The 25706-nt window shown below is 37.7% G+C and overlaps 1 protein-coding gene, 1 long non-coding RNA gene and 1 pseudogene across 2 annotated transcripts in view; 2 read left to right on the top strand and 1 right to left on the bottom strand.

The window, feature by feature from the left end:
• Positions 1 to 15271, bottom strand: part of LOC148981335 (uncharacterized) — a 29459-nt gene extending 14188 nt beyond the window's left edge. The window contains exon 1 of the long non-coding RNA XR_016168458.1: positions 15162 to 15271. This is a non-coding gene — a long non-coding RNA (uncharacterized LOC148981335). The remainder of the gene's footprint in view (positions 1 to 15161) is intronic.
• On the top strand, positions 6870 to 20471 carry LOC120470317 (uncharacterized). The gene is made up of 3 exons (XM_039659871.2): positions 6870 to 7021; positions 18739 to 18849; positions 19057 to 20471. The coding sequence occupies exons 2-3, from the start codon at positions 18798 to 18800 to the stop codon at positions 19977 to 19979; spliced, it is 975 nt and encodes a 324-aa protein (XP_039515805.2). The 5' UTR covers positions 6870 to 7021; positions 18739 to 18797; the 3' UTR covers positions 19980 to 20471.
• Positions 20472 to 23702: 3231 nt separating this feature from the next.
• LOC148981334 (uncharacterized) lies at positions 23703 to 25103 on the top strand (annotated as a pseudogene).
• Positions 25104 to 25706: the final 603 nt, after the last annotated feature.

Raw genomic sequence — 25706 nt, 5'->3', positions numbered from 1 at the left:
TTACATCTTGTAAAAAAGGGGCATAATAGGTGCCCTTTAAACAAATCCCTTTACCCATTGAAGTATGACAAAATAAAAAAAAATGGGCTTATATGATTCATTAAGATCTGCTCTGAGACTTTTTATTAAAAGAGATGTCCTCCAGAACATCACCACACTGCAGCTAACCAAGCTGGATGTAGCTGACAAGAAGAACTGGATCCAACAAAAGGACATTGACATTGGCTTGGTTGCTGAGTCAGTCCTCAAGGTAGTGTGGTCATTTGGGAATATCTTTTTGAAGATACTTGCAGAAACCCTGAATGATGTTCAACAGCTGCAAATATAATTTTACTGTGTATTGACTACTTTATTTTCACACCCAGAGCAGGAAAATGGTTGAGCTCAGAGTCCTTGAGTTTAAAAGAGACTGTATACAGGGACTTTCAAAGATCGTAAGGAAAATGCAGGAGAAGAGCCCTCTCAGATTTGCAACAGTTAGGCAGTTGGCGTTTCTGGCGTGCCTGTCATGTTCAGAGACCCAGACAAGTGCAAGAGGCAGATGAAATGTCTTGTTCAGACATTTCTGCAGGACAAGCAACTGACAGGAGGTGTTTCTGCTGGTAGGAATAGTTGTAGAAGAGGCTTTTGGCAAAAGTAAGAGGTCAGCACTGACAAATATATTTTTAATATTTGAATAATGTTGTTAACACAATCTTTGTCATGACCAGAACTTTTTTGGTTCTCCTTTTCAGTAGACTGAAAATTATTACTATTCTTTTTTATAGTCAGGATTACATTTTTGAGTGCGGATCTGTTACTTTTGTCATATTCATAGCTAATCACCTGTTCTGTGTGCTGAGGCGTACCTGGTTTTGAAATAAACTTTGACATTGTCTACCATTATAAACAAATCTAGAGTAGTGATTCTGCTCATTATAACCATTACAGATTGTTGATATACAGTATATTGTAATGATGTATTGCAATGATTTATCAATATATTGTTTTCACTTTTTTGTTTCAGGGGATGTCATTCTCCAACAATTTGAAGCCTTCTTGTCTGTTGAGTGCAGAAGTGAGGAGTTCCTCACCTTTACACCAATGCAAAAGAGGCTTGACATCTTCTTGAGCAGTTTCATTGGAAACTACCCAGAGCTTTTTGCTTTTTACCAGAAGCTCCTGATTTTATCTCATGGACGGGCCACTGTTGAGAGAGGATTTTCTGTTAATTAAAGGATTAGTTCACTTTTGAAAAAACTTTTGCTGATAATTTACTCACCCCCATGTCATCCAAGATGTCCATGTCTTTCTTTCCTCAGTCGAAAAGAAATTAAGGTTTTTGATGAAAACATTCCAGGATTTTTCTCCATATAATGGACTTCAATGGGAACCGGATGGTTCAGGTCCAAAAGATGTTAAAACGTGTTAATAACAGTTTCAGATGCAGCTTCAAATGTCTTTAAACGACACCAGACGATGAATAAGGGTCTTATCATGCGAAACGATCGGTTATTTCAAAGCTTATTCCAAAAATGTAACTTTTCTAAGGACAAATGCTAGCCTTGTAATATATTGTGAGGCGCGTTTGCAACGTCACGTAATACGTAATTACGTTCAAAAGGTCACGGGCGACGTAGCCGGAAGTACAGAATCAAAATCGTCCGACATCGTTGTTTTACCTTTTAATTCCTTTTTTGTAAACGGTGTTTGAGTTAGTTTTCACGTTCAACCTATGCGTTCAACTTGTAAACACTCTGACTCTGTACTTCTGGCTACGTTGCCCGTGACCTTTTGAACGTAATTACGTACTACGTGACGTTGCAAACGCGCCTCACAGAATGGAGAAAGGCTAGCATTTGTCCTTAGAAAAGTTACATTTTTGGAATAAGCTTTGAAATAACCGATCGTTTCGCATGATAAGACCCTTATTCATCATCTGGTGTCGTTTAAAGACATTTGAAGCTGCATCTGAAACTGTTATTAACACTATCTTTTGGACCTTGAACCGTTTGGTTCCCATTGAAGTCCATTATATGGAGAAAAATCCTGGAATGTTTTCATCAAAAACCTAAATTTCTTTTCGACTGAGGAAAGAAAGACATGGACATCTTGGATGACATGGGGGTGAGTAAATTATCAGCAAAAGTTTTTTCAAAAGTGAACTAATCCTTTAAGAGATCGAAACCTGCAACATGCAAGAGGACACTTTAGTAGCACAGAGGCTGGTATGCGACTGTCACTCGACACAGGGCTGTTTCCAAAGTCCCCCTGACAAAAGAACTCTTGAGTTTGGTGGCATCAGCCAGGACCATAGACTATAAAAAATATGGACAAAGCGTCTGTGAACGGGTTTGAGGCTGTTTATGGGGGGTATGGGCGGCGCCATACTGGAAAATCTTGAAAAAATTAAAAATACAAAAGTTTCATAAAGGATACAGAGGTGATATGATGTGTTGTGTCAGATCATGGCCGAGACGTCAAATTCACTCGGCACAGCCCGATATCAGCTGTCAATTAAAGTTAACCGCCCTTATTTTTCATACATATTATATCTAAATATGATCTAAACTAACGAGTTAGAAAAAAATTCACCCCCCTCACAGTCAGGCGATTTAAGATTATTGAAGATTACAATAAAAGTCCATGGGACCAAACATATAAATTTATGCTGTGAAAACGGACATTATAACATGACGTCTATGGATATTTGCTCCCTTTCGGGACCGGCCTCTAGCGGATTTGAGATGTATTGCAGTTTATCGCACTTCCGGGTAGGCTTCATCTTTCAGATTAGAATGTTGCCGCTTGGCCAGGACCAGGTACCGTCTTTACCTTGATAGGGAGCTCTCAGATTTCAGCCCAGGACCAGAGATGTTGAAATGAGACCAGGAGTCGAGAGGTTGAATCAAAGAGAAAAATTTACTGAAGAATAGTTTGCAGTTCAATTGGTAGAGCCAGCGTCAAAGTCTCACGAGGAGGTCGCGAGCTAACTCGTACCTTACACACAAATCGTACACCAGTTATACTGTATTATACCATGGTCTGGGTGAATACTCGATTCTGATTGGCTGCAGGGTGTCCGTTAAAAAGTGATAGAGGACACCTAGCAAAGTAGTTCTGGTGAAACTGCCTGTTTACCATTCGAAATTAATAAATAAATGCGCTGCCTACAACGGCTGTGAGTAACCATAGCAACAGGCAGTCACATGCTCTATCATCTAACGTTAGATATTATAGCCTAATACAACAATGAGCGACTTCGTGCTTTTAACATTTATGGAGAATATGGCAACTTTGACGACTGGTATGCTGCTGAAGAAAGAAAAAATGTAAATAAAACGGAGAAAATTACACCGCTGCTGCTCTGCTCCATTGAACTCTATTGGTAACGACGTAACTTGCGACCATAGTTGGATAACGATGCTTTCAGGAAACGCACCCCTGAATGAGACCCTGCGGGAGTTTTACGCAGCTGTCCAGACAACCAAGGCAGGAGAAGGCTGAACGTTACAGCGTTTCAAGCCTAAGGAGCCTGAGGCAAATGACCCTCTCTTTGATCTGATTAATTTATTGCCCTCTATAACGTTAAGCGCAAATCGCTGGAGCTCAGAGCTAATTGTTTTTTATTGTTGTTTGATTAATTGTTTTATGTGTAATAAAAAAAACTATGCCTACCTTTGTGTTTCATTAAAAAAAAATGCATTTGTGAACCTGAAGGGATACGAGCTAAGCGGACTATAAATATCTCCGGTTGCTAGATAAACAGTCAGTCAAGTTATTATTTGTAAAAACTAGATTTAGCCTAATTAAAATATAAACTAATGTTTTATTTGGCAAGTGACCATGGTATAAGCGGGTTAATGCCCTCCGAGGTGTCCATTGTCAGGTTTTAATGGACTTCGGCGGAGGCAACCGTCCTCCGCTGCGCGTCGGCCGGTTTACGCCTCGCCGTCGTCCATTAAAACCTGACAATGGACACCTCGGAGGGCATTAACCCTTACTTACATAACATTCACTTCTGAATGTACATTACATTCACTTCTGATTGGCTAAGAGAACATAAAATCTAAACAATTATACATAGATAGAAGGGCATGTTGACATCAGTCTTGATAGCTGTCACCCAAGTCACGAAAAGTCCAGCAATGACCTCGGGGGTGCCATCGAAGAGCGTCATTAAACCTGGTGCCCATGTCACGAGATCTGCACAGAACACCAAAGCACAATGGAATATAGACCTAGCAAGATTGTACAGGCCTGAGTTCTTTACTATCATATCAGATGATGAACAACATACTGATACAACCTTCCATCCTTGGAAAGAGAAGAAATGACAATTACTTTATTTCTTGAGAGATATAAGTGTTAAAGAAGTATAATATTTGTGAGACAAATCATAGAGCCATACAGAAGTTGACCTCTGCCCCTTAATGGGGTCAGTCAGCAGGCGAACAGGATCATATAATGGGGGTCTTCTTTAGGCTTGACACATTCATTCCATACATACAACGAGCCTGTATTTAATGTCTAGCTCAGGGCCACTACAGATTAGTCATAGACATCATAAGACATTCATGAAAGAGGCATGCATAAGAGTATACTTAAAAACTATATGTAAAACACTCATTAAAAACAGGAATGATTATAACTTGATTAGTGATTATTATAAGAATAATGTAATTATAAAAGGATGTACGTATACTTGACTTGAAGGGATTCTGACCCCAACCCTTCAACCTTGAGACAGAGAGAAAAAAGAAAGAGTCCCTTGTACAGGGCCAAAAGAGAAAGGTGGCCGAAGATCACTTGGAGGAACTCATAAAAAGGAGGAGGACTATGTAAATAGTTGCTGAATGTCTTTTCAGAGATGCAGAGGAGGCTGAGGGCAAGGCTGGCAGTCAGATGGCTCAGCTAATAACCAAGTCAAATGCCCTGAGGAGGGCCAGCAAGGAAAAATCAGCAGAGCTCAAGAATATTGAGGAGATTCTGGCCAAGAGAGAAGAGCTGAGATCAATGTAGTGCACACTCACGTCAAGATGGTTTTTTTTCTGTAGTTTAAAGGTCCCCTGACATGAAATTTTCATTTTCTGAGGTTTTTTTAACATTAATATGAGTTCCCCTAGACTGTATATGGTCCCCTCATGTCTAGAATTTTCAATCGGTGTAAACCGAGCTTTGGCTATTTTTCTCTTCTCTGCATCCGTCTGTGCATGCGCGCTCCCGAGTCCCGAGCCTCTCTATCCTACAGTCTATCATGCGAACAACGGCACTTCAGCTGACGACATGGAGTCTGATAACAGCCCAAAACGTCCTGCCTCCAGCACAACACAGACTCCAACACAAACTGCACATAAATATAAAAAACAAAAAAAGTTTTATCTGCTCAAGCTCGTCAGGCAAAACGTGAATCTGATCGTCTCCGGACGAAAACACGGATCAACATAGTAAACTCAAGTGAAATAGCAAGGTAAACTACATGAAACATGACATGAATACTAAATAATGTTCACTTCTGATGGATTTCGCAGGAAATCTGACCCGGAGACCTCGCATATAAACAGTGTTGGGAGTAACGCATTACAAAAGTAATACATTACAGTAACGTATTACTTTTTGCTGTAACGCAGTAGTGTAAGGCATTACTAATCAATTTTCAGTAATATTTTACTCGTTACATGTTCAGTGAGGCTTGTATTACAGTTGTATTACAGTGTATTGTCTGCTTTTACTTCTTAAAGGCAACAGACTGTGTGAAAGTTTTAAAGCAGTCTTTTAGTGCCAGTTCAGAGCGGTCGCGTCTGTAACATTGTTTTTTCCTCATAAATGCGAACACGAAAACTAAAATAAAATGAATATTTTAAGTTCTATGGAGACTGGAGAGCCAACCCTTCCTCATCCGATTTGCGCAGTGTAATTAACAGAATTACAAAAATATATATTTTGCCTCCTATTTTTTTGTCACGCATGAATGTGTGTCTTTTCCCTAATATTAAAAATAAAACATAGACTGATATTTGCCTAATGTCTGGAATCCTTTAAGGAAGTAGCCTATATACGTTTCAATAAATGTATTTTCTGAGAATTTGTATTTCAAGTTTTGACTGCAAATGTCATGTCCATAATGCTGGACTTCCCCAATTTTAAATAATTTTTCCTCAACTAGTTTTGTGGTGTAGGTCCACGTATTTTATAATGTTAACTTCAAATAATACTAATAGCCTAATTTAAAGATAAGGCAGCATTGGATCTGGACGGTAAGGAGAATAACGCTGGAGTTGGAAGAGGTGTGTCGCGATTCTGTAGGTTCGTGGATCTGAGTCGTGTGGCGAATCGCGATTTCGGTTTCATATTGCATATCGTTACAGCCCAAAAGTTAAGTTCTACTTAGTTATTTTGGTGAAAGTAACTCAAAAGTAATACATGAGTAATGTAACGCATTACAATTCTGGGACAGTAATATTGTAAGGTAATGAATTACTTTTAAATAACAGTAACAAGTAATACCTGATGTATTACAGTTTGGAAGTAACTTGCACAACACTGCATATAAATAAGAACATTGGCCTTCAGAGGTAATGGCAAAACCCGAAAAGTGGATCGTTGTAATGTGTGATTACAACCTCATCAAACACAGGCAATAAAAAAGGATTCATTTTATAAATAGTTATACATATAGAACCTTTAATCATGGAAGTGGAATGAGGTATCATAATGCCATATTCAAATTAAGATTTTAAAATAAAAATGTTGCCTTATTCAAATACATATTTTAAAATAAAGATGTGCAAATAAAGGTTTTAAAATGTAGTCTAGATGTCACTAATTAAACTAGTTTATGTTCAGCTTATTATCAGGGTTCTGTACCCTGTTTCTCAAGTTAATTTTGTTCTCAAACTGCCATCTAGTGGACGTTTAAGAAACTGTAGGTAATATATAGTAGGAGGAAGTGAGTAGCCGGGCACATGGCTGGTATATGTTGCTCAGACTGGGTGTTTTTCTCGTCAATCCGTGTTTTTGGAAGTTTTAAAGAGCAACAGCTGTAAGTTTTCTCTATCTACTTGCTTTGGGTAACTTAGAAATGTATTTTTTAAATTTACCCTGCAGTAATTAGAAAAAAATATTTGAAATGAACTTAGCATGTGACGTGTTATCTTAAGCTTTTCAAAACAAACTGTAAATATTTTAGGAAATGGCATTACTAATCTGTGAATTATCATTTGTGTTATTTGAACCTATTTTTCGTTTAATTTGAGATTGTATTTATTTGTTATATTTTCATTCTGATCCACATAGTTCTGTGTCATCAAGTCATCAACAGTTTTTTTACAATCGCTTTGCTATTATTTTCAGAACCTTTATATCATTTTTCAAAACTCTAGACACAAAACTCAAAGCGGTTATCACTTGTAACACAGGCAGTCTAATGTTCAGAACATTGCATTGTGCATTCACATCTTTAAAGAAATCTTGCACTCGCACAATCATTGGTTCAAAAAACTAATTTACTGTGAAATACCATTGAAGCATAACTATAGATCACCCACACACAAGCAACCAATAGTTTCACTGTGTGATTGTTCGTACAATCATTAAATATTGTAGAACAAAATAGGTGATACAGGTTTCATTATGGTTCTACATGTACAGTAAATATGCATCCATGTAAAAGCATTGCGGTAGTACAGAGAATACAGACATAGTGGAATCACTGAACAAATTGTGTAATATATTGATGCAAAACAGTACAATCAGAACTGCTGTTGAATCAAAGCAAAAATATACAATAAAATATTAGGCTACGCCTACGTCCATGGATATTATAGTTTAATTGGTTCATGCTCCATGCTAATTGGTGACAATGAATCTCATTATCTTGAAACGTTTATGATTTACTGTAAACATGGAAGTAGGGATGTCACGGTACCAAAATTCCAGTAGTCAGTACCGATACCATTAAAATGTCACGGATCTCGGTACCACAGAAAAATCAAAACTAATTTATTTAACTATTTGAAAAAAAAAAAAATATATATATATATGAAGAGTTCAGATGCAAAAGCCTCTAAATGCCATTTGAAATTTTCTTCTTTAATGATGATTTTGATCAAACTTGTATATTTAAGTTCAGTAATTTCACTTAAATAACAATTAATAGGTAATTATCATTGCCATTTAAGTGAAATTACTGAACTTAAATATACAAGCTTGATAAAAATGATCATTCTAGAAGAAAATTTCAAATGGCACTTACAGGCTTTTGCATCTGAACTCTTCATATATATATATATATATATATAAATTCAGTTCAATCACTTTATTATTTATGATTGTTAATTTATGAAAGCATTGAAGGCTGCATGCTGTTTAAACGAAAATATTGATGATACTGAGAAATATTGCTTGTAAAAAAATCAAGTGAAAAATAAGCAACCTTCTATGCACACATTATTATTATTATTAGTAGTATTTTTAATAAATGGAGACGTAGATAAATCTATTGTACAGTAGCCTAATATAATTATTTCCGTCAATTTCTTTAAGTTAAACCAAACTTTTATTTTGATGGGTTGCTGTGAAGACCTTTGAGTTTCTGTGTGTGTATGATATGACGATAGTTTTTCTCAAATGAAACGGTAACATCATGCTCATGAAGTGACTCTCGGTGATAAATGGAATCATGAATGTCATCATATCGTGAAGCAGCACTGACTGAAAGTGCTGAAAACAGCGCGAGCGTCACCGCGCGTCTGCACCGTTCAAACAGAACATGCAGGTTTTATATTTAAATGGTCGTTTTGTTTTTTAATATACACAGAGACCACATCAGCAGCGACGCCGGTCACCATTTCTCAGTGCTTTCATTAAGAGGACGCAACTTCACGCCCTTCGTGCAAGCATGCGCATTTAGAACCGGGTTTGACTGGATCTTCGGTACCACTGGAACTTGGTACCGTGACGTTTAAAATTTTTTAGTACGGACTTGGTACCGAAGTACCGAATATTTTGACAAAACTAAAGATTGTGTGTCTGTTTCCATACAACTATGCATTAAAGGGGTGATGAACTGAGAAATCAAATTTTCCTTGAGCTTTTTCATAGCTAAATAACATAGGCCTACCTCGTGATGACAAACCGGATCGAGCTACCGAGCGAGCAATACAAAATATTGTGCAGTGCCTGGTTGTGGAAGAATACAGTCGCTGCATAAGCTGCCTCTGGATTCCAATAGGAATACATTTAAAGAGTAACTAAACCCTAAACCAACTTTTTTTAGTTAATGATCTGTAAGAATGGATCTTTATTAATACCAGTCATTGATTCGAGTAACTTTTTTGACATTTGTTTATAAAGTGTTTTATTTCTACAATATATGGTGTAAAAACGTCTTAGTGTTGCCCTCTTCAGGTTGAACGGTGGCTACTGCAGTTGAATTTTCCTGTTGGATGTTAGCGGTTCTTCGTGACGTACACACGTTTCAGCTCACCACACTCTTGGCACGAGCTACGCCCTTGGCAGTATAAAAACCAGCTTGTTTCGTCAAAACCACTGTAGTGAGTCAGGAGTTGGAATTGCGAGTATTGAAAATGACCAGAGTGTTCCATGTTGAGTTCCATTCAACCGTAAGTGGACTGCGAAGTGGACTTCACAGGGTATTTTGCCATCTTAAGTGAGATTCCAATTCGAAGGGAACGAACATGTTCAGTTCGAAGGGCACTACAAACGGCATAGGGAATAAGGGAACATTGATACATCACTTCACAGGAAGTCAATGAAGTCCCCTTCAACTGATATACCGTGTTCAGGGAGTAGGGAGCAGTGAACACTTGTGTAGGGGCCGTGTCGAATGGAACGCACCTCAGGATAGAGTGTTTTATTTCGTCCCCTCTATCTCCGCTGGGGTCTGCCCACTTTTTCAGGATTTTTTTTTAAATATTGCCAGTGGGTGGAGTCAGTCTCTGACCAGGGGTTTAGTTACCCTTTAAAGGGACACCAGACAGGAATCCTGTTTTTGTCAAGCAGCGACCCGTAGAGTAACTGTGGAGTACTTGTTTTTAACGTTACTGTCGTAAATACCTCTCACGTAGACGTGTTACATAGTATACAATAGTACGTTGTGTTTAATTTGTCGTTTAATGAGATCTAATATTAGTTGTTAGTGGTGAGAATTCTCACGTGATTAAATACAATTATCCCCATGAACTTTAATGGTCCAGAGGCAGAACTTTTGTTCTGTTCTGGGTTCTAATCCCTACTAATAGTATAGTTTATTTTCCTCTTCAAACCAATTGTTTATTAGTGGCTGTTTTTCAAGCAGGGACATGTTTTTTTGTGCATTGGGTTTTGTGATTTCACCGTAACGAGTCTCTCAGTCCCCGCAATGGATTGATGCGCGGGTCCGTTTGAAGATTGTGTGCGTCACAACAGAACACTGAATCCAATGAAACTGATCGCAGCTGCAACGAGCACTTTGGTCACTTGATTTCAAAAACAACACATTTCAGATCGCCTCTTATTTAACGAATGAAATGAATGCTCTACTAGAGTTACCTGGAGATGTTTTATTTGTTTGTATTGGTACATCCGTGCTGCGAGATGTTTCAATGGGGACATATCACACCCGCAAATCACGCCTATGCTCGTGTCCGACTCCTCGCTCGGTCAGTCTGCTGTTTCCTCTTTCTCTGTTCCTCCGACAATGCTTTCCTAGCTTTCTGTATCTTATATGCAGGCTCAGCCATAACTATAGTGTGACAAACTCCATCCCTCTGGACCATCTCTCGACCTTGTTCCTGGATATGTAAAGGAAAAGGAATATGTTACATCGCGAGAGCTGATATCACACGATACTTCCTGATGCTGAGGCCGGCGGCCCGTCGCACCGAAGTCGCAAGTGAGATTTTTCCGCTCACAGGCACCAGGCGGGGTCGAGACGCCTACCATTCAATCCGAAAGAAGTCATATAACCATTTCAATAACTCTGAAGCTGTTAAATTAAGCTAAAATAACTGCATAGTGTCCCTTTAACCTAATTTTTAATGACGTTCCAGCTGATAAGGGTAAAACCGTCAGTTCGCTTTATTTCACTTAGGATTATTTTGTAAACTAGTCTGGATTTGCAGACCGATTAAGATTAAAGAACGATGCTGTGCCGTCTATATTGGATCTGACAGGAATGGTGCAACACACGGACTCTGGGTCGAACATGTATGGGCGAATCATTCCGGTTGCCATTTTACAACATTGGACGTTTTCAAAACAATTTCCCCCAAGTGCATCGACGGGTGAGTCGAAACTCATTATAATATGCAAAACTGTTATCCACTCACAGGAGTGGGCGTTTACTTCCAAGTCTTCAGTGCGAGACGCCCATAAAAACCCAGCGTTTTGCGTCTATTACTTATTCATTTTGATGTATTTGAATGCAAAAACCAAGTGAACGTCATAAGTTGACCTCAGACAACAATATAATAAAATGTAAAAAGATAGTTCATGACCCCTTTAAGAGTAACGCAACATTACTTGTCATTTTGAGAACTTGTATCAGTTGACAGGTAGATCATTGTAAGGAAATGAATAGACACTCATTTGAAATGTAATGTGTGAATTGCCTTTTGAAATAAGTACTATGATGTTAAGTTGTGTCATATTGAACACAAGATTTTTGTTGAATGAACAAATGATCTAAGTTGTATGTGTATTGTATCCAAGCAATTGAGAAGTTTTGAAAAATGTCCATTTTGATCATCGGTTGTGAGTTTTGTGTCTAGAGTTGTGAAAAATGACAAAATGAAAAAATCAAGGTTCTGAAAATAGTAACAAGGTGATTGTAAGAAAAGCTTGCATTTCTTGACTCTGTAATGAATGGAGTACTTGCTGTCAAAAGGGAGGACAGTATAGTCTACTATTTGACAACTAATGTTTCACAGATTTAGAAACAGTCTTTTCATTTTAAAAGATCTAATTTAAACTTTTAAAATTATGGTTTTAATTTAATTTAGTGTGAAAAACTGAAAAGCAGACTTGCATTGCATATGCTGTGACATAATTGTACCTTAGAGGGTTTATCACTGAAGGATATGGGAGGGCTTTGTTTGCTTGCAACTATTTGCTTTTTGGATTGTTTTTTTTAATCATTGGATTCGGCTACTTCAGCGCTCTGAAAATGTAACGTGTTTTTATTTTTATATAATTTTTTTATAAATAGCTAAAACTATGTTTAATTTGTATGAATGCATTTTAGTAACATATGTTCTATTATTTATTATAGAGTTATATACTTCATTTATAATAATTTAACCTAAAAATAGAGATCTTATGGTTTGTGAGTGCAAAACTGCTGAGAAATTATATTAAATTATTTATTTATTTATTTATTGAAAATGTAAAAATGCAATTTTCTGTTACGGTCATGTAGAATATGCTGTTACAGTACAAAATCGTTATGGCAATATTAATAAAAATTACACTTTAGATCGCCGTTAAACAAAATCATTACAGTAATTTTCTAAAAGATAAATAAATATAAAATAAATATAAATAAATTTAAAATAAAGATTTAATTTAAACAATCTTTTAATTTTAAAAGATCATATTTAAACTATCACGGTCATGCTTTGGAATAAATTCTAAGAAATATAGAATAATCTAAGAAAAAAAGTTTTTCTTCCAAACAACAGACCAGGAGACTTGCGTCGCTATAGCCTTCTCAAAAATAGTCTTAACAAACTAAAATACAGAACTATTCTTATACATTTCAAAAGGGGGGTGGGTAACATAGAGGTGGAGACACTGAAACAAAGCAAATGGAAATGCATGAGACCCTAGAACTCCAAGGCAAATGGTCTCAGCAATTAGCATAGCAGGTCTTCAAACTTGCTCCGCAGGACTTTTCACATGGTGAGACGAGAAACAGGAAAGGCGTGGCTTTCTCATGCTGTCACAGGACAGTCAGGAGTATCGCACAGGGAAACTCATGCCATTTGCAGAGATTTAGAGACTTTCTCCATTTAAAACATTAAAAAAAAATTGTAATACAACACGTGTAACACACACACACACAGATAGACAAGTGCGCCTGGGCCCCTCTGAATTAGAGGTTTTCAGGATTAAGAGAGGTCTGAAGTAATTTATTGCCGATGATATCCACTCTGTCTCACACACACAGACACACACTCACACAGACACCACTCCAGTCAAGCGTGGGGGAGAGAGAATCACTGGGGGATCTTTACAACTTTAAACCCATCTTTTGTAAACCATTCATGTATTGTATAGACATCTACTTCTTCAACTCTGTGAAAATGTAAGTTGATTTTTATTTTTTTGTTTATCTAAAATAATTGGTTTGGTGTGAAATATTTGTAATTTTAAAGAACTGAATAGTTTCAACTCTAGCCAGTGAGAGAGATAGGCCGTTTCTCAATACCAAGTACGTAGACTTCGGACTTGCGTCCTTGGTAGTTCAGACTTGCAAGTTCGACTCCCGAGGATGCGAGGACGCAAGTCCGGTTCTTCTGCAAATGGAACAGAGCGTACTTGATCGTGTCACTCAGCACGCTCTGCTCTATTTTTTAGGCAACAATAAAACGAAATTTGCTACAACTCTGCATCTTTTCGTCAACAATAAAACGAAATATGTTATAAAACACCCCTCTGACTCTTTTCATTAACAAAAAACAACATAGCCTATTAGCCTAATGGCCATGTGGTTCAGGCAACGCGATTCTCTTCATTGCATATATTTATAACAAAATGAACATGATATTTTTGTTTTCATTTTAAAAATATGAAACATTGATTTTTATTGACATTTATCAAACAGAGACAGGGTTATGTCATTTTATTTTATTGTTCATATAGTGAAGATAATATAAAAAAAGTTGTTGAAGTTAAATAGCCATGAAACCTCAAACTTTTTTTTTTTTTGCGCCATGGAACAAACTATAGTTTAATGAGACCAAAGATAGACTTGTCGAATTATACGTCAAGGTTTACCCACTAGACTAGAGAGATAGAGCCGGCGGCAAACCCTCGGTAAACGGGGCGGATCAAGAACACATCCGGGGATTTGAAGTGGACTTGGCTAGATGCGAACTTTGAATTGGAACAATACTTCGACAGCGACTGATGACATTTCATAAGTCCACAAGAACACAAGTACAGACAATTACGTATAATGAGAAACGGCTATACACTCACCTAAAGGATTATTAGGAACACCTGTTCGATTTCTCATTAATGCAATTATCTAATCAACCAATCACATGGCAGTTGCTTCAGTGCATTTAGGGGTGTGGTCCTAGTCAAGACAATCTCCTGAACTCCAAACTGAATGTCAGAATGGGAAAGAAAGGTGATTTAAGCAATTTTGAGCGTGGCATGGTTGTTGGTGCCTGACGGGCCGGTCTGAGTATTTCACAATCTGCTCAGTTACTGGGATTTTCACACACAACCATTTCTAGGGTTTACAAAGAATGGTGTGAAAAGGGAAAAACATCCAGTATGCGGGAGTCCTGTGGGCGAAAATGCCTTGTTGATGCTAGAGGTCAGAGGAGAATGGGCCGACTGATTCAAGCTGATAGAAGAGCAACTTTGACTGAAATAACCACTCGTTACAACCGAGGTATGCAGCAAAGCATTTGTGAAGCCACAACACACACAACCTTGAGGCGGATGGGCTACAACAGCAGAAGACCCCACCTGGGTACCACTCATCTCCACTACAAATAGGAAAAAGAGGTTACAATTTGCAAGAGCTCACCAAAATTGGACAGTTGAAGACTGGAAAAATGTTGCCTGGTCTGATGAGTCTCGATTTCTGTTGAGACATCCAGATGGTAGAGTCAGAATTTGGCGTAAACAGAATGAGAACATGGATCCATCATGGAGACACCCCTCGCTGCAGCCTGTAGCACGATGATGTAGCTGGATGGTCCAAGACGTAGTGGATGGAGGTGTGTTTTAGTGACGTAATATAAGCATGCGCAGTGCCGATCTCTGGATTATAATTCCAGACTGATCTCATGAAGTAGCGTGTGTATGACACGCCAATTCGTATTTCCATTTTTGGCGTGCTATCATGACGCATAATCGTTTTTCAGCGTGTTTATGAACGCCGTTGACTTAACGTTATTACTGTATATATAAATATATGACTTACCTCAACCCCGTCCCTAAACCTAACCGTCGCTGGGGTTAATGGCATTTATGACTGTTCCCTTACCATCCTAGGAAAAAAAAGAGATCGCTCCCCAGATGTAGATCTACATTTTGGTTCATTTCGCGCGGACATTTGACTGCGTGCACAGACACGCGGAATCACTCGGACGTTAATGGCGTAGACATACACGCATACACGTGGATACACGCGAATAGCTCAAAATGTGTAGAGATAACACGCCACTTGACTCGAAAGTGGCGTGTATGTTTACGCAAAAGTCATGATGTCATGGTGATAATTCGCATGCATTCATCTTACATGACATGTATGCTCAATATTGTACTGAAATGATGTTCAAACCTGTGTAGTATAGTACTGTTAAATAATTATAAGTAATTATTGATGAATAAGTAATTATTTGGTAACACTTTACAATAAGGTTCGTTAGTTAATATTAGTTAACTACATTAGTTAATATGAACTAATAATGAATAGCACTTATACAGCATTTGTTAATCTTTGTTAATGTTATTTTCAACATTTACTAATACTTGATTAAAATCTTGTTAACATTAGTTAATGCACCGTGAATGAACATGAACAAACAATGAACAGCTGTATTTTCATGAACTAACATTAACAAAGATGAACAAATGCAGTAACAAATGTATTGCTAATGGTTAGTGCATGTTAGTAAATACATTAACTAATGTTAACTAATGAACCTTATTGTAAAGTGTTACCAATTATTTACATAAATGGGATGCTTATCCGAGATTCACACTACATAGGCTACATGCAAAGTTATTTTACAACATTTTAGATCACATTATTTCAAACCTACATTGGATAGATTAATAGCATGTGCACCGCAAGTATTTTTTTTAATACTTATATAGAACATTTTAAAATAAAGCAATTTTATTTTATTCATATTTGCTGTTGAGTGGAAGCAAAAAATGTCAAAGTAGTCTAATTGTCTCTGTAATTTTAAAGGAACAACTGTAAACATCTTAAAATACCAGTAAACATTCAAGGAAAATGCTAAAATAATAACAGCATCAAGAAATATAGCTTAAGGTAATTGCGACTTTTTATCTCACTATTCAGACTTTTTATCTCAGAATTTATATAAAGTCGCAATAGCAGGTTATAAAGTCAGACTTTCATGATATGAAGTCGCAAATGCGTGTTATCAAGTCAGAGTTGTGTGATATAAAGTCGCAATTGTGTGTTATTAAGTCAGAATTATGAGATATAAACTAGCAATTGCGAGGCTACTTGAAATTCTGACTTTATAATACGCAAATTGGGAGATATAAAGTCGCAATTGTGTGTTATAAATTCAGAATTTAGAATTACTTTAGTAATACTTGGGATAATCTTTTACGTGACATGTACCTCTAGATCAACACCCATAGACACATACACTAGATGTCACCTTGGCTATGGCAGTTCATTGGAACGAATGCGTCAATAGAGCCGCCATCTTGAAACAGGGGAGCCCCTCCACTTTAATGCATCAGTGTCAATGTAGACACAGGTCTAGCGGAAATAAAATCACCATAAATAATCATGAATGCGATTTTTCTCATTTTTTTGGTTTGTTCCAACAGTCAGACATGCATTTATCATTGATTCCAAAAAAAAAAATTAAATTAAAAAAAAAAAAACATTCTTCCTAGTTCAGATTTCATCTGTGAACATCACGCTGCACAAAAGTCCGCCACCATCATTGAATTCGAAGTAAAGGCAGAGATAGCAGCGTTACCCAGCTACGTCCTATGACAAGACCCCTGTTCCAAGATGGCGGTGGTTTTGACGCATGCTTAGAACCCCAAGGTGACGTCTAGTGTATATGTCTATGATCAACACCAATCCTCCTCCAAATTGCAGAATGTGTGCGAGAGACTGTGGGTTGCAGGCCTCTCTGTCTAACTGTTAGAGGAACAGGTTTTGGGCAAAGCTAAAAACTAGACTCATCAAAGAAGATCAGAGTCAGGCAGATCTGTCTCTACCCTTCGTTCCCCTGTGAACTCATTTTCATAAAGCACACAGAAGTCTTTAAAGTGTCTGAAGCAGAGGGGGGCTTCCATTTACGGGGGGGACGGGTGGGACATGTCCCCACCACTTTTTGCCAGGGTCGATTTTGTCCCCACCACTTTTGAAACATCTCGCGGCACAGATGTACCAATACAAATAAAACATCTCCAGTTAACGGCATTCGTTTCATTTGTTTGTTAAATAACATACGATCTAGCCCTGAAATGTTTTGTCTTCTCTCGCTTCAATCCGTTGCGGAGATTCGTTCCGGTGAAATCACAAATCAAAAGGCACACAAAATGCACACCCTGTTTCTCATGGGTTCTAATCCGCTCTTGTATATATTTTTTCCCTCATCAAAACATATACAACCACTGATAATTATATCAATTCAACCACATATAAACATTATTGGTTTTGATGAGGGAGGAAAAAAAACTATATACGAGTGCGGACTAGAACCTCGAACCTCCCGAGTCCCGACACGCTAGGCAAAAATTTTACCACTGGACCATCACTGTACTTATGGTATAAAGGGCGTATATACTCCATATACTCACTATACTCGGACATTGTGCTGATTTTTATCTATGTACATCAGGAAGCTACCGGACATCGTCTTTCAAAACATGACCTACTCGAAAGAGGAAAAAAAAGAATGAATGCGTCATTGTACCCAGCACTTTTGAAAATGCCCTTCCGAATACGTCTCTGTTCCCAGCACATTTCAAACCAAACTGATGCCCATGGTCTGAAGTTTTACCAATTCATGTCTTACTTTCCAAACCACCACAAGACGATATACCTTTGATGATATTCTAAACAAATAGAGTCCAAACAAGATGGGAATAGATTGAACTGTCATGGATTTATTAATTTGCACATTAACAGCTGGATTTGTGTACGATGTTGCGTCACAAATAGTGAATACTTATTTCTCTGAATAAGTATGAAATGGCTGTTTGTAGTTTGCATCAGTTTTAAGGTTTCCAAACATAGAATGGATTTGGATGGATCATTGTGATCTCTTTGTTTCACCCACTGATGCAGACGTCCTGAGGAATTTTTATGGCAGTCACAGGACCTTAGGGCCATTAGTCTCTAGATGGGTGAAGGGCAGAAACCACATGTGGGTGAAAGAGAGAGGACTACTTCTTTCCTTCTAAGAGGTTGTTTTACCAATTTAGAAATATATTTGAAAATATAGATTTTTTTTTTTTTACCGAATGGGTTTGCACACGTTCACACATTTACTCGATGTCGGATTACAGCAATCAACCCTCATCAATGTTCTTTCAGCTTCTCTCTGAACGGCTGTGGTAATTGAAGAATTGAAAGAAGCATTTGTTCTTAACATTAATGTGGGAGAAGGGAGAGGAGGGGTTTTGGGGAACGTCAGGCCGCGAGCTGAATTGTGCAAACAATAGGCTCACAGATTGTAAGTGTGGTGAGCATCTGCTAAATGACCAGCAACGACCACAATTCACACGTTCAGTCAGTGAAGCTCCCACAGTCGTTCATGAGAGTTTAAATGCTGGGAAATCTTCCCACAGGAGGAGAAACAAGCAGGAGGAATTACTCCAAGAGAAACTACGGACTTATTGTTGTAAAGATGGAGTTTGAGGAAGAACCCTGCAGAAGGAGAGATGAAGACACAGAGGAAGGTTGGTGTTTTCCCTCATTTTCTTTAATCACAGACAAGAAACATTCAGATAAAAAATGATTTAAAAATGCATCCAAAAACTAGATTCACTTACATTCCTTCTCGTTTTATATTTGCCCTTTTTAAAAGAATATTCAATATTGAAGTGAATGAAGACCAACAACATATATTTAAAAAAATTAAAAAAAATTTTTTTTGCGCATTGCAGATGGAAACACAGTCATTTCACAGTCTAAAAGGAAATCCACACACAAAAAAGCTGGGAAATCTGGAGTCAAAGGATCTTTTGCCTGCACTGAGTGTGGAAAGTGTTACACACGTAAACCAGTCCTTACGCGACACATGAGAATGCACACGGGAGAGAATCTGCTCACATGCGCTCAGTGTGGAAAGGTTTTCACAGAAAAAGGAAAGTTGGATGTACACATGAGAGTTCACACGGGAGAAAGACCGTTCACATGCACTCAGTGTGGAAAGACTTACATACATGAAGCAGACCTTAAGAGACACATGAGAATCCACACAGGAGAAAAACCATTCACATGCACTCAGTGTGGAAATAGTTTCATTGATAAAGGATGCTTAAATTCGCACATGAAAATTCACAGTGGAGAAAAACCGTTCACATGCTCTCAGTGTGGAAAGAGTTTTGGTTACAAAAACGCTCTCAGAGATCATCTGCTCTCTCACACTGGAGTGAGGTCATACAGCTGTGATCAGTGTGATAAAACATTTGCTTTGGCAACATACTTACACAGACACCTTAAAGTTCATGCTGCTGTGAAGCCTCACTTTTGCTCTTTATGTGGAAAGGGTTTTACACAAATGCAAAAGTTAAAAGAGCATGAGCGTGTGCATACTGGTGTGAGCCCTTTTAGGTGCTTTGACTGTGGGAAGACTTACACTACATCCAGTGCTTTAAAAGTACACCAGAGAGTACATACTGGAGAGAAACTATACAAGTGTTCACACTGTGGAAAGAGCTTCTCAACCTCATCATACTTGAAATCTCATGAGAGGGTTCATACTGGAGAGAAGCCGTACCAGTGCTCTTCATGTGGGAAGACTTTCGCCCACTCACCTAATCTAGCGTTTCATAAGAAAAAAGGTTGCTCAAAGTCGTCTGAATGAGAAAAGTAAATGTGATGTTCAGAAAAAGCAAAAGCTGGAATTAGTTCCAACAGACTCATTTCATCTAAGGTAATTTGTTAAAATCAGTTTTGAAGTTTGATTTTTTTTGTTACAGTTAAGTAAGGTTAAAGTAGTTCAGAAAACCAGTGTGTTGTGAAATGCCACAATTTATGAAGAGATGCGTATTATTTTAAATTTATCACATATAATCCTTTCTGAAACATTCTGACCGTTAGTACATTAAATACCATAAACTCTTTTTTTGCCCAGCTGTTTGGTGAATTATTGAGAACATAATGGAAAGATGTTACTGTGTTGAAATCACTCAGTCTGTGAATGTTAATGAGCTGTTTTATGGTGTTTGAAACACAAAATATTTGGGCATGGGGTAGGCTAGCTTATGGTTGAATGGGATTTAGTAATATTTGCTGTATCTATGAAATCTTAAATGTTTTGTGTAATGTAATGATTGCACATTTTGAAATATGTGAAATAAAATGGATGAAAGTTCATTTCCTGACTCATTTAATGTTCAATTTAATTTCTTCATTGAAGAAATGTACTTTAGCTTGCATGAAATCAAGGGGTTAAGCATTGTGCTCGACACTAGCAATATAATTCTTTTAAATAAAAAAAGAGGAGGTTTTCAATTTTTTCATAATATGGACTCTGACACACACACACACACACACACACACACTTGCGGGGGCTATCTATAGGTGTAATGGTTGTTATACTGTATATTCTCTCCCCTTACACAAACCCAACCCATAAACCCAGCCAACACAGAAAACTTTTTTTGAACTTCAAAAAAACAGTTTAGTATGTTTTTTAAGCCTTTAGTTTACGAGGATACATGAAGTGTCCTTGTTAACCATGCTTATGTTGTATTACCCTTGTCATTACAAACATTTGTGTCTTAATAACCCACACACATGCACACACACTCTTGAGTATTTGGTTCTCTTATGGTTATTTTTTGAGAACCAAATAACATTCTAGGAACATTCTGTTTAGGATTTTTTTTTTTGCAACAATAAACTATTTTTAACCCCTTAACTGTTACACCCCCCCCCCCCCCCCCCCCTTTTTGAGAATGGGGGTTAAATGCTCTATTCACATAGATTATTGCTGGAGTGAAAACACTTCAAAAAATGAAAGTATGAAAACGTTATGGAAATTTTAATTCACAGTAAATCAAATATACTGTACTATATATTTTTTATTTTATATAAAATATATATTTTACAAAATATTTTTACTCTAAAATTACTATAAAATCAAAGCCATAAATCTAACCAAGTTATGTTCCGAATTTGAAGTTGATATCACAAAAATTGAAGTTCCCATGAGATTTTGTTTAGGCGTAGTACCAAAAATAGCCACCGGGTGCCATTGAATTCCATTGAATTAACAAATTAATACGTTTCTGTCCAAATATCAATTTTGTCACAAAATTCGGAACCTTGAGACTCAGACCTTTCTGACAATATGTGTTTTGTCAAGATTAGAAAAGGTTTTGATCATAAATTATGAAATATAAGGATGTCCAAAAGGGGAGGAGCCTCATAAAATAAGTACCGTTTCTATGGTAACGCAGCGTTCAATTATAAAATTGAAAATTATTATTTTCAATTTAAAAATTATTAACTACATTTTTGAGAAAATACATAAGCAGCCAGTGTTCAAAACTCTCTGCTTTTTCTCAGCTTGATTCAAAGCAGCAAGCTTGTAATAATGTTTTTAACTCCTTTGGTACTGGTGGATTTCAGCGGGAACTTCAAGCATGTCTTTGCGTCATTATGTCCAGTGGTGTAGTCTACGTGATACACAGGTATACACCGTATACCCACTAGAAAATGTCAAGGATTTACGTATGCCCACTAGGAAATGTCAAAGATCTCTGTATACCCACTTTAAAAAGCATGATGATTCGTAACAACATCGTTTTTTGAAAACTTTCATTCATAAAATCACCCCGCCCGCCACCCACTGTGTTTGAGCAGCGACACGTGCGTGTGAGGATGTTGGAAGTGGAGATTTATAACCTTTTCTCACAGAATTTGATCAAATTTAAACTTATTAAGTTGATGGCGGATCCAGAAAAGTTGAAATGACAATCACCAGTGACAACTTGAGATTCACCCGCTGTAAAATGCAAAAGACTTTTTACAGAAAAAAAGAGACTGCAACCGGCCCATGCGAAAACAATACATATCGTAAGGACATTACATGTAGTCACGTAGTCCCGACGTTGTTAACATTAACAATTTGAGAACAAAGTATAATTAGCACGGTTTTATATGATATGATAAGCGATTTAATTAGCGTGATTCACTGCAATGATTTTTTCCAGAACCAGAAAAAAAGTGTCCGGCGGCGACTGACAGCCGGACACTCTCCTCAAACATTGTGTTCATCCTCGCTGTGCCGTGCCGAAGCACAACTCACGTAAAGTTGATAATTCCGCGAATGACTGCAATTGCAGATTTCGAACAGAGATGGCGACAAAGAGGAAAAACTACGGACTGCAGATTTAAATAACTTAAAATAATTTATACAGCACTTTACATAAAGGTTGTTTTTCGGTTATTACTATAAAAAAACATTGATGTTGCTGGGTAGTTATATTTTGAATAACGTAAAATAACCAAAGGTGGGTAGAATATATATATAAAAAAATACTTATATTAATGTACAAGTACTTATAGAAATATTTACCCAACATTATAATTTAGATATTTAATTTGAATAATTATATAAATATCATCATAATTAGATATATTTGCAACAAACACAGAAGAGAAAAGCATTATTTCTGGCATTTAATCTATCATTGTATGTCCTTTGCTCTATATAATAACGTATACACCTACATCAGTGGTGTGCCGTGGTGTTTTAAAATAAAGAGGCGAAGACCTCACAGTTTGTATATACCGTGTATAAAATGTAAATTTATGTCCCTGTTACACTTCATTTTCCTGGTTATTTAATAAACATTACATAAAAAGAGTCCAAATACAACTCTATTTTGTATTTTTTGCTTTACCAATGTAAATTTCTATAAGTTGGTGTTTTTTTTTTACACATTTTTACATTTATTTAAAAAATAAATAAAAATAAAGGCAATAACAATTTAATGTATATCATTTCTTAAAGGAGTAGTTCACTTTTACAAAAACTTTTGCTGATAATTTACTCACCCCCATGTCATTCTTTCTTCTGTTCTGTTAAAATTAACGAATCTTTTTTCGAGTCATTTGGTTCATTCAACGAACGAAACGAACGAATTGACTCGGAAAAAATGTTTGTTCATTTTGATGAACTAGTTCGAACAGGAGAGTCACGAATGTGCATTGGAGCAAGGCGAGCATTTGAGTTTATAAAACTTAAACTTTGTTATTTATTTATTAAATGAGAGATCGTTTCACTTGATAAAATCCTTATTCATCGTCTGGAATCGTTTAAAGCCCTTTGAACAGTTTGCAATTTGCACTGAAAATGTCTTCTGGACCTTGAACCGTTTGGTTCCCATTGAAGTCCATTATATGGAAAAAAAATCCTGGAATGTTTTCATCAAAAACCTTAATTTCTTTTCAACTGAAGAAAGAAAGACATGGACATGTTGGATGACATGGGGGTGAGTAAATTATCAGCAAAAGTTTTTTTTAAAAGTGAACTACTCCTTTAACTAATGTTCAGCTTTTTAGCCAAAGCCCCACCAATGGGAGGTCCGTGTAAATGCAGAAGAAAATGCACAGACAAATTTAGTGAGGAGAGGCGTAAAGAGATCAGAAAGATGTACTGGGACATCAACTACACAGACATACGTGCATTCATGTTCCAACAGCAGCAGTTTGTGTGGATGGAAAAACAAGTCGACGGTGCAGGTCCTTTGTTTACAGGCTAAAGAATGCAGATCAGGTCCCACAGCAGGTCTGTAAAACTTTTTTCTTGTCATCCTTGGGGGTACCACACAGCAAATAACAGTCTGGTCCTCTCTGTGATGAGGAATGGGAATGAGATGATCACAAGAGACCAAAGAGGAAGACATACACCATCCAACTAACTAGACATGCAGCCTTTTTACGACCACATTGAATCATTCCACCCATCAGTGAGCCACTACCGAAGAGAGCATGCCCCACATCGTTGCTATTTTCCTAGCGACGTTAACATCAAGCTCATGTATGCTGATTATTTGGAACAAGGCAACAGCTGCTCCTATAAAAGCTACTGCAAAGCTGTAAAAAATAATAACATCAGCTTTGCAGTACTGCAGGGTCAGCACATGAAAACTGACCATGATGGCCATGACTTGGACTGCTTGCAGTGCCAGAGGTGGCTTGGACATAAAGAGCAGAATACTGTATCAGGCTGATGCAGAGAAGGACTGAGGCCAGAGGACACATTGGTGAAGAGTGTGGACCTTCAAAAGGTCATCATGTTGCCTCGTATGCCTGGTTTGAAAACATCAATCTTCACAAAACGTATCGTGGCATTCCATGAGACCTTTGCCTCCGTAGGCAAGAAAAAAGACAAAAAAAAACACCATCTCTGTGGTCTGGCATGAGGGCACAGCAGGGAGAGGAGCAGCAGAGATGTGACTGCTCTAAAAAAAGAAAGGGACATAGGCCACTGCATCTTTTGGGTGGACAACTGTTCAGCCCAAAATAAAAATTGGTGCATGCTATCCTCCTTAGTCTGCCTTGTTAATGGAGATACCACCTCAATGGAGGATATGACTCTGAAATACTTTGAAAAGGGACACACATTCATGAGTGCTAACAGTTTTCATCATGGTGTCGAGCTGGAGATGAAAAATCGACCTGGAGGTGTGCTGTATGACTTTGAGGATTTTGTGAATGATGTGAGGAGCTCAAACTCCAGGAAGGTGGATGTGGTAGAAATGAAGAATGCAGATGTGCTGAATTGGAAGGATGGGCACTCCTGTGTGAAGACCAAGAAGGCATCAAAGTTGGGCAAGATGTCAGTGTGCGACGTGGCTCAGGGAGCTTGTTCTACGAGCTAAACCATGTAGATGCTGACTTTACTGAGTTGGACTTCCTCCAGGCTAAGTTCGAACTGAAGGTGCCCTCTCTCCTGAGACCACATGACCGATGAGGATTCAAACTTTCAATTTCCTTTTGGGAGTCATCCCTAAGGATTAATAAAGATAAGTCTAAGTCTAAGTCTAAGTGGTTGTGGCCTGGGCTCTGAGGTTGCTGATGCAGGTGCTGGTGTAGATTGGGGGTCATCCTTTCCAGACAACAGAAGATGGCCTCCCTCCATGTCCCCTCAGTCTTGTCTGGTAAGTCACGAGGATGGTAAGTAGCCTCTATCCAGATTATTGATTTTAGAGTTTCGTCATCAGAGGCAGCCATTGGGCTAGTATGAAAAAACTAATAGAATAGTTCAGCAAAGAAAGTCACAAACCTGAAGGTTGGTGGTTCCATCTGACCAAGTGTCGAGGTGTCCATGAGCAAGACGCCTAACCCCAGCTGCTCCCGACGTGCTGGATGGCGCTTTGCATGGCTGACGAATGGGTGAATGTGAGGCAATATGTAAAGTGCTTTGGTGGCCATGGGTCTGTTGAAAGTGTTATATAAATGCAGTCCATTTACCATTTATTAACAGAAGAAAAACATAGCCAAACTCCGCATAAACGTTAACCAGAACTGAAAAAGGGAACAGAAAAACAGGCCAATATTTACTAAGTGCCAAACC

This window comes from Pimephales promelas, chromosome 5 (assembly GCF_988280905.1).
Source record: "Pimephales promelas chromosome 5, fPimPro1.hap1.1, whole genome shotgun sequence".
NCBI lineage: Eukaryota > Metazoa > Chordata > Actinopteri > Cypriniformes > Leuciscidae > Pimephales > Pimephales promelas.
The sequence above is the reverse complement of the archived record's forward strand: the minus strand, read 5'-3'. Positions and strand labels throughout refer to the sequence as shown.

Bases quoted from the DNA above. Each gene is read 5' to 3' on its own strand.
- LOC120470317 (XM_039659871.2), top strand. From the start codon at position 18,798: ATGGAGTTTGAGGAAGAACCCTGCAGAAGGAGAGATGAAGACACAGAG. The intron at 18,850-19,056 runs GTTGGTGTTTTC...TGCGCATTGCAG, and splicing joins AGATGAAGACACAGAGGAAG to ATGGAAACACAGTCATTTCA.